At 47.9% G+C, this 16,103-nt stretch overlaps 1 protein-coding gene and 1 pseudogene across 1 annotated transcript in view; both read left to right on the top strand.

The window, feature by feature from the left end:
* The first annotated feature begins 11,852 nt into the window (after window positions 1-11,852).
* On the top strand, window positions 11,853-11,970 carry LOC124717578 (annotated as a pseudogene).
* Window positions 11,971-12,783: 813 nt separating this feature from the next.
* The window catches only part of LOC124717275 (delta-like protein 1), a 93,496-nt gene continuing 90,176 nt past the window's right edge, over window positions 12,784-16,103 (top strand). The window contains exon 1 of the mRNA XM_047244089.1: window positions 12,784-12,896. Coding sequence (XP_047100045.1) covers window positions 12,795-12,896 — 102 coding nt within the window. The 5' untranslated portion in view covers window positions 12,784-12,794. The remainder of the gene's footprint in view (window positions 12,897-16,103) is intronic.

Below are 16,103 nucleotides of genomic sequence, written 5' to 3'. Positions count from 1 at the left end.
GCCACAGAGTTAAGGCTGATGTGAGTGTCTTAGTAGTGGTCACAGAGTAAGGCTAATGTGAGCTTCTTAGTCCTTCGGGGTGCCCAGTCGTGACGAAAAGAGAGACCCAACTCGCGGCAGACGGAAACAAGATGCACAGAATCTTGAACGCGAAATCGAAAAACGGTGAATGCGTCGAGACCAAAAACGTTTTCCACTGCCAGGACGTGATCGCCCTCGTGACATGCTGATAAACAAAGTCGATGGTGAACTGGCCACGAACAGGTCGCCATAACCGACCAAACGACGGTCGGTCGAGGAACAGGAAGGGGCACCCCAAGCGGCGACAGATTTCACGATTCGCGAGACACACAGTGGGTATGGTGTGACCTGGAAACGGAACGGCTGCAGCTGTATGTGCAGCGTAATGCAGATCTCGATGGGAACGCCGAGCTCCTGGTAGTGCACTGGTGCAGCACTACGGACTTCCGTAAACTCCACGTCCGTGAAAGGGGACTGGCTGTGTGGGCAGCTACGGAAAACAGCTGACACACGGCCTTGTTCGTGAGAAGTCGCGCACCGTGCCTGCCGGTGCGAGCAGTGACTGCGGGCGTGCGCACGGAAACAGTCAGGACATCACAGGAACCTGCATCGGTGGGGGGCACCGTCCGACCCTGAACGGAACCAACCCAACGAGCAGGAAGAGGGTGTTGTGAACGACGCATCTACTGCGAAAGCGAACGTCCATATAGCTGAAACCTTCTCTGCTGTCGGGTTTTGTAATGGGACTGTTTCGGCGTAAAGTCAAGCGCCTGCACGCCAGTCGGAAACTAGAGAGCAGAGAGGACTGTGATGAAGATGTCAACCAATTGCACGCTGACTGGCCCCTCTTCAGGAAGACAACGCGACGACAGCGGCCTCTATGCGAAGAGGACATAAGCGCCGCACCCGACTGGTCACGGCCCCTTCGACAGCAGCATCACGATTAGGCACTTCGAGACCAGCGACTTATGAATTGTGTGTACTGAACAACATTCTTTATTTTGTCTGTCGCCCTTTGCTTGCAACACATCTTTTTAAAACAAATTTAAGTATTGTCATGTACTTTTCGTATTGTTGTTGTTGTGGTATTCAGTCCTGAGACTGGTTTGATGCAGCTCTCCATGCTACTCTATCGTGTGCAAGCTTCTTCATCTCCCAGTACCTACTGCAACCTACATCCTTCTGAATCTGTATTCATCTCTTGGTCTCCCTCTACAATTTTTACCCTCCACGCAGCCCTCCAGTACTAAATTGGTGATCCCTCGATGCCTCAGAACATGTCCTACGAAACGATACCTTCTTCTAGTCAAGTTGTGCCACAAACTCCTATTCTCCCCAATTCTATTCAATACCTTGTCATTAGTTATGTGATCTATCCATCTAATCTTCAGCATTCTTCTGTAGCTTCTACTCTCTTCTTGTCTAAACTATTTATCGTCCATGTTTCACTTCCATACATGGCTACACTCCATACACTCCATAAATACTTTTCGTATTAAAACTCATTAATACGATTTGCTTGAATTGTTGTCTAGCCATCCGAGAAGCAGGTATCCTAGACACCCCATCTTTGACAACTAGGCAGGATTCAACACCGCGAAGTACCTCCCTGTCCGGAGCAGAACGGACAACGACGCTGCGTATCACAGAGTCTGCATAAGAATGTTGAGAATGAGGACAAATAAGCATACAGTTCCTACTTAAACCGCGGAAGTCAGCTACCCACGCCTGATAGGACTGCCCCGGTTTCTTTTGTCGATGGTGAAGCAGTATCGCAGGTTTGCTTAAGATAATAAGCATTGAACAACTCATGCATTTCAGAAAGCGACAACGCTGCAATAATATTTCAAAGCAAATTAAATGTTTCGGGCACAACGCAAGAAAAGAGGGAAGACTGTAAAGACGGGTCTTCTGCGAAATGTTGCTGCAGACGGCGCAGGTACGGGACCCCACCTTCGTTCGCTTCCTGGAACAGTGGAAAACGCCGGGGAGCACATGGGCATGCCAAGGGGAGTTGCAGAGGGCCCGTGGCACTGTGCGAATTCCTAACCAACGGACGAAGCAAACCTAAAGGTTCTTGTTGCTGCTGCTCAAACTGACGTTGTTGCTGTTCAAACTGCTGTTGCTGCTGAGTAAACTGCTGAACCATAATGAAACAGTCATAACCGTGGAACAAGCGCAGAAGCGGAACAACATCGTCGCCAAAGAAAGTAGTACCTACAATCCTCTATTGACGGTAACAGCACATAAGATTATGAAATGGCAGTGAGGCGAGCATCGCAGTTACACCAGCATGAGAGAACACTAACTGCAGAATACTTGCGCAGGTCGAGGATGATGGAGGAAGGCGGCGACCCTCTATTGCCTCCTCACGGACGGAGCCGGGTGCGAACGTTTTAGTCATGGTGGCGGCTAACGTGGGTACCAGGTTCTATTATGACTTATGATTGTTATGCCGTAAAAATTTCATAGCTGTAAGACCTACAGTTTTAGAGAAAGAAAACATTTTAATCGGAAAGACATATTACCTGCAAAAGCATTAGAGTATTTTTAAACGCATGATTGAGACGTCTAAAAGATTCAAATGGCTCTGAGCACTATGCGACTTAACTTCTGAGGTCATCAGTCGCCTAGAACTTAGAACTAATTAAACCTAACTAACCTAAGGACATCACACACATCCATGCCCGAGGCAGGATTCGAACTTGCGACCGTAGCGGTCGCTCGGCTCCAGATTGTAGCACCCAGAACCACACGGCCACTCCGGCCGGCCTGAGACGTCTAAAAACATCTTTTAAAACACTGAGATGTTTTTGCTTTAATGAAACGTGCGGATTCAACAAAATTTAGACCTTCTCCTAAATTTTTTGCAAGCCCTGTAATTACTGACCGAATTCAAACTCGAAAAATTCTCTCAAAACGTTCCCACCAGCAGGTATAATGCTATGTTAAGGATTTAACACAGTAAGCATTACAGTTATAAACTGTGTATATTCATCTGTATTTTAGAACGAGATCACTTAAGGACTTACAATGAATTGTTCACATAATTTTAAACCTTTACGGAATGTCAGACACTGACATGCACACGCACGCACACACACAAACACGTGCACAAATTAATGAAAGGAGGAAAGTTTATTACTTTTCATGCATGGTGATTTAATTTATCAGTTCTTTCTCTCTAATTTTATTCCCAAGACATTTTACAGGCGGTAACCACTTGTACCACTTAAAGTGGCTACAAAATTAAGTCACCATACGATATACAGTTCAGAGGATGTGGCGTAATAAACATTGAAATGCGTGGAAAACTGGCTTCTAAATGTGAGATGCTATTCATGTGTTTCATAAAGTGTTTTACGTAACTCTGTAACAGAATTGTTGTATTACCGAATAATTTAGCGTAGATAGCATTTAATCGTTTGTTCAAAAATGGTTCAAATGGCTCTGAGCACTATGGGGCTTAACTTCTGAGGTCATCAGTCCCCTAGAACTTAGACCTACTTAAACCTAACTAACCTAAGGACATCACACACATCCGTGCCCGAGGCAGTATTCGAACCTGCGACCGTAGCAGCAGCGCGGTTCCAGACTGTAGCGCCTAGAACCGCTCGGCCACTCCGGCGGGCTTAATCGTTTGTAATGGACTTTTGTTACTACGAGTCCATGCTGACTGGTAATAACTCTGAATTTTTTATGTGAAAACTGTTAAGATTTTTAATATAAAACAATCGATATTAACATTATACATCTTTATTATTCGTGTCTACATATTTGCAGCCCTCTTCCGCTATACGGCTCTGAATTGTAGAGTGTAACAAGGCGATGTGTAATGTAGCTATGTCGATGCTTAAGAAACATGCAGAAATGAAGAACAAAGATGTAGATTGTTAATAACGTTTGTTTTGTTTACAAAACTTTAAGAGCTTTCACATATAAAATTCGGAGACATTACTTTTCAGCACGCAAATGTACAAGAACGAAGAGATGGCAAAATATCAGATCGTCAAGAGCGAAGTGTTGCTATTAAAAAAGGTGTAGACAGGGATGCAGTCCTTCGCCCCTATTGTTCAATGTGTACAGCGAAGAAGAAATGAGGAAATAAAAGAAAGATTCGAAAAGTGGGTTTAAAACACAAGGTGAAAGGATATGTGTGGTGTCACCGCCAGACACCACACTTGCTAGGTGGTAGCCTTTAAATCGGCCGCAGTCCATTAGTATACGTCGGACCCGCGTGTCGCCACTGTCAGTGATTGCAGACCGAGCGCCGCCACACGGCAGGTCTAGAGAGACGTACTAGCACTCGCCCGAGTTGTACAGCAGACTTTGCTAGCGATGCTACACTGACAACTACGCTCTCATTTGCCGAGACGATAGTTAGCACAGCCTTCAGCTACGTCATTTGCTACTACCTAGCAAGGCGCCATAGCATTTGATATTTATATGGTGAAGCATGTACCGTCAGACCGTTGTTCTCCAATTATGGATTAAAGTTAAGTATTCCAAGAACTACGTTCTTTTCTTTATAGGATAATTACTTTACCTTGTTCCAGACCTCACGCCCATCTGCGAGAGCTTAAAAGCGTGCATTTCGGCCTCCTCTAGCAACGTGGTGTTGGCTCTTCTGCCAACACATCATATGGTGACGAGCTAAATCGCGTTTGTACCAATTGATCTTGCCTAAATTACTTGTGTCATGGCTTCGCCACAATCTCTAGATGTACTGTCCGAATTTTATCGCTTGCAGAATCAGCAGATGCAGGCCTTATTGGATGCCCTTGGACAGCTCGTCCAGAGTCACCGTGCGATGCAAAATGATGCGGCAGCCGCCGCTTCACCGCTACCACAGCCACAACATGCTGTTGCACCACCTTTTCGTTCTTTTGATGCTGCACTAGAAAGTTGGACGGAGTGGTCACGTCAATTTGGATTCCATCTCGCCGCCTACAGAATTCAAGGTAACGAGCGGCAGCCTTTTTTGTTAGCATCCGTCGGGGTGCACACGTACCGTGTGATAGTGAAATTATTTCCCCAACGCGATGTAGCAACTCTGTCCTACGAAGAAATTTTGTCTGCATTAGATGCATATTTCAAAGAATCAGTCAATGTAGTTGCCAAACGGTATACGTTCTTTCGTACAAAACGTATGGCCGGTCAGACTAATAGGGAGTGGGTTGCAACTTTGCAAGGCCTTACTAGGTATTGTGCTTTTGAGTATGAATGTGGACTCCCTTATTTAGATACTATGGTATGTGATGCAATTGCACAGAACATTTCTGATGTTCGTATACGGGAGCAAATTTTGAAACTAGTCAATCCCTCCCTTCAACAAGTGATGGACATATTGGATAGGCAAGACACACTTGACTTTGCTCAGGAATCATTTGAAACTTCGCCAGCCGTGTGTCACATTAACCGGCCCGCCGGGCTCGCTGCACGGAACAGTAAACAGCCCTCGCGCCCATCCGCGCAGCTGCCGCCAAGCTCTCCGCTACGTCTGCCGTGCAAGCAAGCAAATGTAGTGCTAAAGTCATGCCCTCGGTGTGCTACTAGGCATTCGTGTGTGAATTGCCCGTCACGCCAAGCTATTTGCTTTTTCTGTAATAAAAAAGGACATGTTCAAAGTGTTTGCCAGAAAAAGCTTAAATCGGACACTAGAAACCACTCCAGGCCCTTTGCTTCACACAGCAATCGAACCAAGAATACTCAGGCTCATGAACCTTCGCCCATGGAAATTCATGTACTTAATTCCACTCCGCCCAATGCCACTCTCTCTATTAGTGACTGTGTTCATCCCACAAAAAGTGTGCGTCGACATCGACGGAAATCCCGTCCAGTCGCAAGTGATTCTGTACCAGTGTCGGTTCACGTTGCACGAGACAGTCGCTCTTGTCGTCAGCAGGACAATAAACTTTTTGTAGACGTGGACATTCATGGCCACGTGAAACCATTCCAGCTCGATACCGGAGCTGCGGTTTCTCTGATCAATCACGACACGTACAAACAGCTGGGCACACGTCCGTTGCGTGCCACAAATGTTAACTAGCTATTCCGGCCAGAATATCCCTGTGTTAGGACAGTGCATCCTTCTTGCAACATACAAGGGACTAACAAAACTTGTGTCATTTTACGTCCTTCGTTCTTCTTCTGCAGTGAACTTGTTTGGTTTAGATTTATTTCAGTTGTTTAACTTGCCTTGGTTGCGCTAAGAAGTATAAAGCACATTTGGAACTGAGAGTAAACGCACAACCAAAATTTTTCAGAGCGCGCAATGTTCCCCACGCATTGCGTGATGAGGTCGCAAGAACATTACACGATTTGGAATCACGAGATGTAATTGAACGTGTGCAGGCTTCTCTCTGTGCCTCACCCTTAGTAATTTTGCCAAAACCTTCCGGAAAATTGAGACTTTGTGTGGACTTCAAGGCAACAGTGAATCCACAATTAGTGATTGCAACTTTTCCTTTATCCCACCCGGAAGATCTTTTTGACAAATTGTGCCCGGGTAAATATTTTTCGAAATTGGACCTAGCAGATGTGTACTTGCAAATACCAGTGGACGACGAATCCCAGCGCGTTTTGGTGGTTAACACGCATCTTGGTTAGTATCGATTCAATAGACTGCCATTCGGGTGTGCATCCGCCCCTGCATTGCTTCAGCAATATCTGCAGACTTTTTGTGCGTCGGTCCCTACTGCAGCAAACTATCTGGACGATATTGTGATCTCCGGAAAGACGGAAGAAGAACATTTAGCCAATCTCAGAACATTAGTTGTCTTGCGACAAAATGGTCTTCGCTCCTCTGTCTTACGGCTTCTCCACCAAGGACATTGGGGTATAGTGCGAACGAAACAACTTGCTCGTCAGCACTGTACTTGGTTCGGAATCTATGCTGCGATTACGAATATGTGCTCTTCTTGCATGGCGTGTGCCGAACAACAATCCGCACCACCGCGGAAATTCTTTGCATGGCCAACAGCCACTTCCCCTTGGCAACGCTTACACATCGTGACTTACCCTATCTGGGACATGTCATCAATGCCCAAGGCATACATCCCAGTCCAGAGCACCTCCGTGCCATACAAGACTTGCCTTCGCCGCAGAATTTGAAGCAGCTACAGAGTGTGCTGGGAAAAATTAATTATTACAACAGATATGCGCGCCACGCCTCTTCCATTTCAGCTCCGCTTCATCGCTTACGCCGTAAAGGTGTTCCGTTCGTCTGGACGACGGAATGCGAACGCGCCTTTCGCCAGTTGAAATCGGCGCTGCTTTCCACCACTTGCCTTACGCCATTCAATCCCCAGAAACTCCTTTTGTTGATGGTGGATGCATCGGATTTCGAGATCGGTGCTGTGCTTGCGCACAAATATGGATCGCATGATCGCCCTATTGCCTTTGCGTTCGAATTGCTCTCGTCTGCGCAAAGAAATTATTCACAGATCGAGAAAGAAGCCTCGGCTCTCGTATTTGGTGTTACTAAGTATCATGATTTCTTGTATGGTCGTCACTTTACCATCATCACAGACCACAAACCTTTGACATCGCTTTTTCATCCGAACAAGCCTGTACCTCCATGTACAACGCAGAAATTCATTCGCTGGTCTTTTTTCCTCTCGCAGTACTGCTACGATATCTTGTATCGGTCCACTGCTAAGCTTGGAAACGCCGATGCGTTGTCCCGTTTGCCTGTTGCTGAGGATAGAGCATTCGATTCTTCCGAACTTGCTTGCATGTTCATTGATGCGGAAACCGATGACGTGGTCGAATCATTTCCGATTGATTTTCGTCGTGTAGCTACAGCCACAGCTGCAGACCCCTTCCTTGCTACCGTTTTGCGTTTTGTTGCTACTCAATGGCCCTTGTCAAAGTCACGGATCGAGGATCCGTTGGTTCGCCGATTTTTTGCTCACAAGGAGAGACTTTTTGTTCGACGTGGTGTTTTGCTGTTGCGTTCTGATAATGATCAGTCCAGGGTCGTGGTCCCACGTTCGTTACAGTCCTCTGTCTTACGGCTTCTCCACCAAGGACATTGGGGTATAGTGCGAACGAAACAACTTGCTCGTCAGCACTGTACTTGGTTCGGAATCTATGCTGCGATTACGAATATGTGCTCTTCTTGCATGGCGTGTGCCGAACAACAATCCGCACCACCGCGGAAATTCTTTGCATGGCCAACAGCCACTTCCCCTTGGCAACGCTTACACATCGATTTTGCTGGTCCATTCTGGAATGCTCGATGGTTGGTTGTGGTAGATTCATTCAGTAATTTTCCTTTTGTTGTCCGGATGTCTTCCACGACGTCATCTGCCACCGTCCAAGCGTTATCTGCTATCTTTTGTATTGAAGGTCTTCCACAGACTATTGTTTCCGACAATGGCCCACAATTCACGTCCACAGAATTTCAGTCATTCTGCAAGGCCAATGGTATTCAACATCTGACATCCGCGCCGTTTTCGCCTCAGTCAAACGGTGCCGCTGAACGATTGGTCCGGACTTTCAAGTCACAGATGTTGAAGTTGAAAGAGTCGCATTCTCGCGAGGATGCGTTATTGCTCTTTTTGTCCTCGTATCGCTCTCAGCACCGAGATGGTCGTTCGCCGGCTGAGTTGCTCCACGGTCGTCCTCATCGGACCTTGATGTCTTTGCTACATCCGCCGCATCAGGTTCCTGTGCAGCGGCAGACACCTGCTTTTGCTCCAGGTGACGTTGTATACTATCGCAACTATCGAGGTTCACAGCGTTGGCTCGCAGGGCGCATTCTTCGCTGCCTCGGCCGCGCGATGTATCTGGTTTTGGGGGCCTCTGGAGAGGTGCGTCGGCATCTCAATCAGCTGCGCCTCTGTCGTCGCCTGGGTTCTGCCGCTCCCCGTCTGCTTTCAGCGACGGTGCCGTCCGGTCAGCGCCCTGGGGACCCATCTACTGGCTCGCCTCATCCCCAGGTGTTACCGACGCTGTCTTCCATTTTGCCCCATGGCGACGCGCCGCCACCGCCGCCGCCTGTTCTCCCGCCGGCGACGCCCGCAGTGGACGCTTCGCTGCAGCCGCCAAGCGCCTCCCTGAGTCACGCGCCGCCGATCGCTTCCCGTGACCAGCTATCCTCCGACATGGACCTCTTGCCCGCTCCGGACCAGATGGCGTCTTCGCCCGTCGGCTGCCCCGCCCCGATGGAGGTCGACTCTTCGGCCCCTCCTGTCTCTTTACGGGCGCATACACCGCATGTTGGCTTGCACCCTGGAGCAGGTTTTCAGGCGTTTCCTAGCTCCCTGCGGTCCTAATGGCAGGGTGCGGGTGGCACAGCCTCGCCTGTTGTCAGGCTCCCCACCTTGTCGCATACGCCAACATGGGGTCCTCCCCACGGCAGGCGGAAGCCTTATGCCACAACCGTCCGCCGATTTGCGGGGAAGGAATGTGGTGTCACCGCCAGACACCACACTTGCTAGGTGGTAGCCTTTAAATCGGCCGCGGTCCGTTAGTATACGTCGGACCCGCGTGTCGCCACTATCAGTGATTGCAGACCGAGCGCCGCCACACGGCAGGTCTAGAGAGACTTCCTAGCACTCGCCCAGTTGTACAACCGACTTTGCTAGCGATGTTTCACTGACAAAATACGCTCTCATTTGCCGAGACGATAGTTTAACATAGCCTTCAGCTACGTCATTTGCTACGACCTAGCAAGGCGCCATTACCAGTTGCTATTGATCTTGTGATTCATGTACCGTCAGACCGTTGTTCTCCAATTATGGATTAAAGTTAAGTATTCCAAGAACTACGTTCTTTTCTTTATGGGATAATTACTTTACCTTGTTCCAGACCTCACGCCCATCTGCGTGAGCTTAAAAGCGTGCATTTCGGCCTCCTCTAGCAACACGGTGTTGGCTCTTCTGCCAACACATCAATATGAATGATAAGATTCATTAGCGACATTGTTATCCTCACTGAAAGTGGAGAAGAATTACAAGATCTACTGAGTGGAATGAACAGTCTAATGGATACAAAATGTGGATTGAGAGTAAACCGGAAGAAGGAAAAAGTAATGATAAGTGGCAGAACTGAGAATAGTGTGAAGCTTGACATCGGAGTTGGTGATCACGAAGTAGATGAAGTTAACGCATTATGCTACCTGGGAAACAAAGTAGCCATGAAAGCAGGGGCGAATTTATTTATTCGCCGCCCCTACACAGAGAAAAATACTTACGCCCTTCATTTCGGCATGAATGTACCACCAAGTAACTTAAATCTGTCTGCTAATCATAATAACAATAATAACAACATGAGTAATAAATACATGCATAGTGAACTCACGACCATCAAGTTAGGCAGAGCTGTTTCTTCGTAGCAGATTCGTCGATCACATCTTCTTAGTCTAGTTGCCGTATTATGTCAGACAGGGTAGCGATTCTTCTGGAAAACTTGCAATTCTCAGCGAACTACATTTGACCTGGAAAAATCTGGGAAGCCTCAAGGCATTTCAGGAATTTCATAACATTTCAGGGAATTCTGCGTTTTGAACATAGCACTGACGCTAAATTTTATTGAGTTTTATAAATTACAAATTTTAAAATACTTAATATTGCAAAACGTGTTAATTATATGTTTGTTATTCCATGTAAATTATAGATTTTGAAAACAGCAGTTAAACTTCTGCCTATGGCTAGTGTATAACTCAACTGAGGGGAAAGAAAACTCATTAGTGTCGTATGCAGCACCCCCGCTCACCATTAATTAATGAGGAGCTTCTTGACACCATCTTCCTCCTCACACCTGGAATTCCCAGGTTTCTTTTCCATGTTTGGGCAGCCACCCTGGTCGGCGGAATTCGTGGACAGGTCGGCGAGACTGTTGACTCGATCCTGCGACATAGATGACCACAAATAATAAATGTTGAGTCTTTTGAGGAGCGAGAAAGGGCGCTCGGCCGTTCAGTCGGTTGCGGTGGTTGACAAAAATATTCGTAGTGCAATCTCCAAATTAGGAAACAGTTCTTGGACGCGGTTTCCACGCAACAAACTATACAAATTACTTAGCGAGGAGGTTTCTACTTCCGTTTTATGTTATTCATATACATTTCATTGTGTTTTACGTTCGCATTCTCTTTTCAAGAAACGAAACAGTAATGGCTTATAAGCCACCTTTTAAAATCTGCCTGCCGGCCGCTGTGGCCGAGCGGTTCTAGGCGCTTCAGTCTGGAACCGCGCGACCGGTACGGTCGCAGGTTCCATTCCTGCCTCGGGCAAGGATGTGTGTGATGTCCTTAGGTTAGTTAGGTTTAAGTAGTTAGATTAACCCTGTCCATAGCAAGTGCCATTAACCAGTTAGTATAAGCTGCTTGTCACGTATAATAATAGGACCCACTAATTAAATAAGGTGGTGGGTTAGTGTGTATAATATAATGTTGCTGTTCATGAATCACTTCTGTCATAACTTTTGTTTGTTTCAATTGTATTAATATGTTGTGTTGTATTAATAAGGTATTTTTTTAAAAAAAAAAAAGTTCTAGGGGTCTGATGACCTCAGATATTAAGTTCTATAGTGCTCAGACACATTATCCTTAAAATCTGCCGCCCCTTATAATCCGCCGCCGTAGGGAGCTGCGTAGTCTGAATACGTCTCTGTATAAAGGATGAAGCAAGGAGGACGTAAAGAGTATGTCTGCACAGGCAAAGAGGGCATTCAGTTTAGAAAACAAAGTGTATGGAGAGCAGCGATCTGGTGCTATATTTAACTTAAAATCAACAGTCGAGATCGCAGTAATATTTATTTATTTACCGGTTTCGGCTTACGTAAAAGCCATCTTCACAATTTTTGGCCCCCTATGGCTGGTGCTAGGCAGCGGCCTTGCCGCAGTGGATACACCGGTTCTCGTGAGATAACCGAAGTTAAGCGCTGTCGGGCGTGGCCGGCACTTGGATGGGTGACCATCCGGATCGCCATGTGCTGTTGCCATTTCTCTGGGTGCACTCAGCCTCGTGATGCCAACTGAGGAGCGACTCCGGTCACAGAAAACCATCATAACGACCGGGAGAGTGATGTGCAGACCACACGCTCCTCCTATCCCCATCCTCAATTGGGGATGACACGGCGGTCGGATGGTCCCGATGGGCCACTTGCGGCCTGAAGACGGAGTGCTTATGGCTGGTGCTGGCGCTCCCTCGGTCGTAGTATCACGAGAAAACTTTAATTTAAAAAAAGAGCATTCCTGATAAAACTAGTCTATTGGTGAAACTTCCTGGCAGATTAAAACTGTGTGCCAGGCCGAGACTCGAACTCGAGACCTTTGCCTTTCGCGCGCACAATCCGCTGCAGAGTGAAAATCTCATTCTAGTCTATTGGTGTCAAACATAGGCCTTAATTCGAAAAAGAAATTTCTGAGAATAGTTGAGGATTCAGGTCGCGAGTGCTGCTCTGAGATGAAGAGGTTGGCGTAGGAGAGGATATGACACTAGGTCGCACCAGCCCACGCAAAAGCCTGGTGAAAAGGCTAAAAATATCTAAAATTTGACAAGAGCAATTCCGTATGAGTGGAGCACTAAGGATAAGAAAGTAGTTGCACGTATGTGAAAGCGCCGCTAATTACGCGCTGTAGTTTAGACTAGTGTAGCTGCGCCAGCCGGCTGTGTCCCTGCCCTAGGCTGCGTCCCAGTATTCTGGCCGACCCCGCCGGCGCTGCAGCCGGGACAGTGACCCCGCTAAGTGTGCCAGCCGCCAGGTACAGTTAGGCCGCGGGCGCGCAGTCGCCGGCTGGGGGGCAGCGACAGTCTCGCGCAGACATGCCGGCGAGTCGCAGCAGCTGCCTCCTGGTGCTCGCCCTCTTCTGGGCCACCGCCTGCCTCGCAGCCGCCGGCGGGTACGTGCCCAAGTGGAAGAAGCAGGTACTGTCGCCACCACAGAGGAAGGTCGTAACATACCGTAGCCTGTCACAAATAGGCGCACACCACGGTACCTTGCCTAGTAGCTATGGTCACTTAAGGCCTTACCAGTGGCACGTGTACGTTAGGTGTGTTACATTCCTGTCGGGTGTTACCTTATACCTTCTTTTCTCACGTAATAAGTGTGTTAGTAGATTACCCTAAAAACCGGATGCGATGAACCGCGGCGGCCGCTGTGGCCGAGCCGTTCTAGGCGCTTCTGTCTGAAACCGCGCAACTGCTACGGTCGCAGGTTCTAATCCTGCGTCGGGCATGGATGTGAGTGATGTTAGTTAGGTTAGTTAGGTTTAAGTAGTTCTAGGGGACTGATGACCTCAGAAGTTAAGTCCCATAGTGCTCAGAGCCATTTGAACTAAGTTCTAGGGGACTGATGACCTCAGATGTTAAGTCCCATAGTGCTCAGAGGCATTTGAACCATTTGAACCGTTGAACCGTCTAGAAATAGTGAGGATATACTCTGAAGAGCCAATAAACGGGTACACCTGCCCAATATCGTACAGGGCCCCTGCGAGCACGCAGAAGTGCCACAACACGACGTCACATGGACTCTTCTGAACAGCAAGTTGCAAGGTATCCCAGATATGCACAATAATGTTCATGTCTGTGGAGTTTGGAGGCCATCGGAAGTATTTAAACTCAGAAGAGTGTTCCTGAAGCCACTCTGTAGCGATTCCGGAAATGTGAGGTCTCGCATTGCCCTGCTGGAATTGTCCACGACCGTCAGAATGCCTAACGGACATGAACGGATGCAGGTGATCAGACAGGATGCTTACGTACGTGTCACTTGTCAGAGTCATATATACGCATGTCAGGGCTTCCATATCACTCCAACTGCACACGCCCCACACCATTACAGAGCCTCAACGAGCTTAAAAAGCCTCTGTTATTTAGAGAGAAGGTCAGCGTTGGTCGTAATATTGATAGTTTATTGACAGCAAAATCGATTTTCAATCACATAGTGATCATCTTCAGTGCTTTGGTGTACAAATTAAACTCATAGGCACTGGTGTCAAGTTACTATCAGTAACCAAAGCTTATGAAACGATCGTTACTGCTGTTGAACAGGTTGCAGCTCGACTTCCGCCTGAATCAGCTGAGGAAATATGTCGTGAAACTTGTCGTGCGTTGTCGAAATCCAAGCCGATGAAGTCAAATATCACCAGTAAAGAGAGGGCGGCAATTCGTGATCTGAGGGAGCGCTCTGAAATTGTTGTCTTACCGCCTGACAAAGGCAATGCTACAGTTGTTGTCTCCCATAAGGACTACACTGATAAGATGCAGAGCCTGCTAAATGACGATTCCTACCGGAAGATCAGCGTTGACCCTACAAAGAAGGTGGAGAACAAGACGAGGTCGCTTCTCAAGGACGCAGATTTACCGGAGGGTGACGCTAAGAAATTGTTACCCCAAGGTCCGGTATCGCCTAGACTATATGGACTCCCGAAGGTTCACAAAGAGGGGGTACCATTACGCCCCATTGTCAGCAACATCAGGGCACCTACATATTTGTTGGCCAAATACCTGACGGGAATATTAAGTCTTTATGTGGGTAAATGCCCTCATCACATCCGTAATTCCTTGGATTTTGTTAAACGCCTTGATAGCTTCAGGTTGGATGAGTCAGACATCATGGTGAGTTTTGACGTCGTTTCCTTGTTCACGAGGGTACCCCTGCGAGAGTCACTAGAATTCATTAGTCAGAAGTTTGACGAGAAGACCACTGAACCTTTTAGGCATGTCTTGACTTCCACGTATTTTCTTTTTAATGGAGAATACTACGAACAAACGGAGGGAGTCGCCATGGGTACCCCACTCTCACCGGTGGTAGCGAATTTGTACGTGGAGAACTTCGAGGAGGAAGCCCTGTCGTCATCCTAATGGAAACCTATTTGCTTTTTCCGTTACGTGAACGACACGTTCGTCATCTGGCCACATGGTACGGATAAACTCCTTGACTTCCTTACACATCTAAATTCCATACACCCCAACATCAAATTCACTATGGAGACTGAAACGGAGGGTAAATTACCTTTCCTTGACGTCTTGGTCAAGAGAAGGGCTGACGATACCCTAGGTCATGGAGTGTATCGGAAGACAACGCACACTGATCTGTATTTGCACGCAGACAGCTGCCACCACCCTTCACAGAGGAATGGGGTACTTAAAACTCTAGTACATAGGGCGCGCACTATCTCTAACGCAGAGAGTCTACCCCAGGAATTGAAACATCTGAGAACTGTATTTCGAAAAAATGGGTACTCAGAGTGGCAGATTCAACGTGTTCTCCGCCCAACCACTACAGCACAACCGGTGGAGATGGATGAAATGACGAGGGAGGAGGTAGGCACTGCGTTTGTTCCAGATACAGGCGCACTCTCGAGGAAAATCGCCCGCATTTTGAAGAAACACCGGGTCGGAACTGTGTTTTGTCCTCCGAATGAAACTCGTGCACTGGTGGGGAGCGCCAAAGATGACCTCGGTTTGAGGAAGGCCGGCGTGTACCAGATTCCGTGTCAATGTGGCAAGTCGTATATTGGTCAGACGATGCGTACCGTCGAGGAACGATGCCGTGAACACCAGAGGCACACTCGACTGATGTATCCGAGCAAGTCGGCGGTCGCTGAACATTGTTTGTCGGAAAATCACGCTATGGAGTACGAACGCACGAGGATTCTGGTACAGACGTCGAGATACTGGGACAGCGTTGTTAGAGAGGCCATCGAAATTCTCACCAATGACGACCTCATAAACCGTGACTGTGGCTATAATCTTAGCAAGGCTTGGGAACCAGCGATTGGGTTAATCAAGAGTAAATCGAGCAAACGTATAGTTGTGACGACCACGGCGGACAGAGCCATCACACCGACGTCACCTCAGACGCCGTCGCCATCTGTTCCACCGCGCGACCGTGGCGTGGGGCGCGGACGGCGGAGTGAGCGTGCCGCGGGCGGAGGGTATTTAAATCGGCCGCCGCCGCGACCGAACCCAGTTCCCCCTGAGCAGCCATAGCGTACGGATCTCCGTGCCGGCACGTTCACAGGAGCTCAGTCCGTCAGTTCACCTGATGATGGCGACATGTATGATCGCCAAAATATTGTGCCCGTTGGGCACTGTGGACCGGCAGTACACCCGTGGATATTTTGACTATCA

This window comes from Schistocerca piceifrons, chromosome 9 (assembly GCF_021461385.2).
Source record: "Schistocerca piceifrons isolate TAMUIC-IGC-003096 chromosome 9, iqSchPice1.1, whole genome shotgun sequence".
In the NCBI taxonomy this organism is placed as follows: Eukaryota; Metazoa; Arthropoda; class Insecta; order Orthoptera; family Acrididae; genus Schistocerca; species Schistocerca piceifrons.
This window is presented reverse-complemented; position numbering and strand designations above follow the sequence as displayed.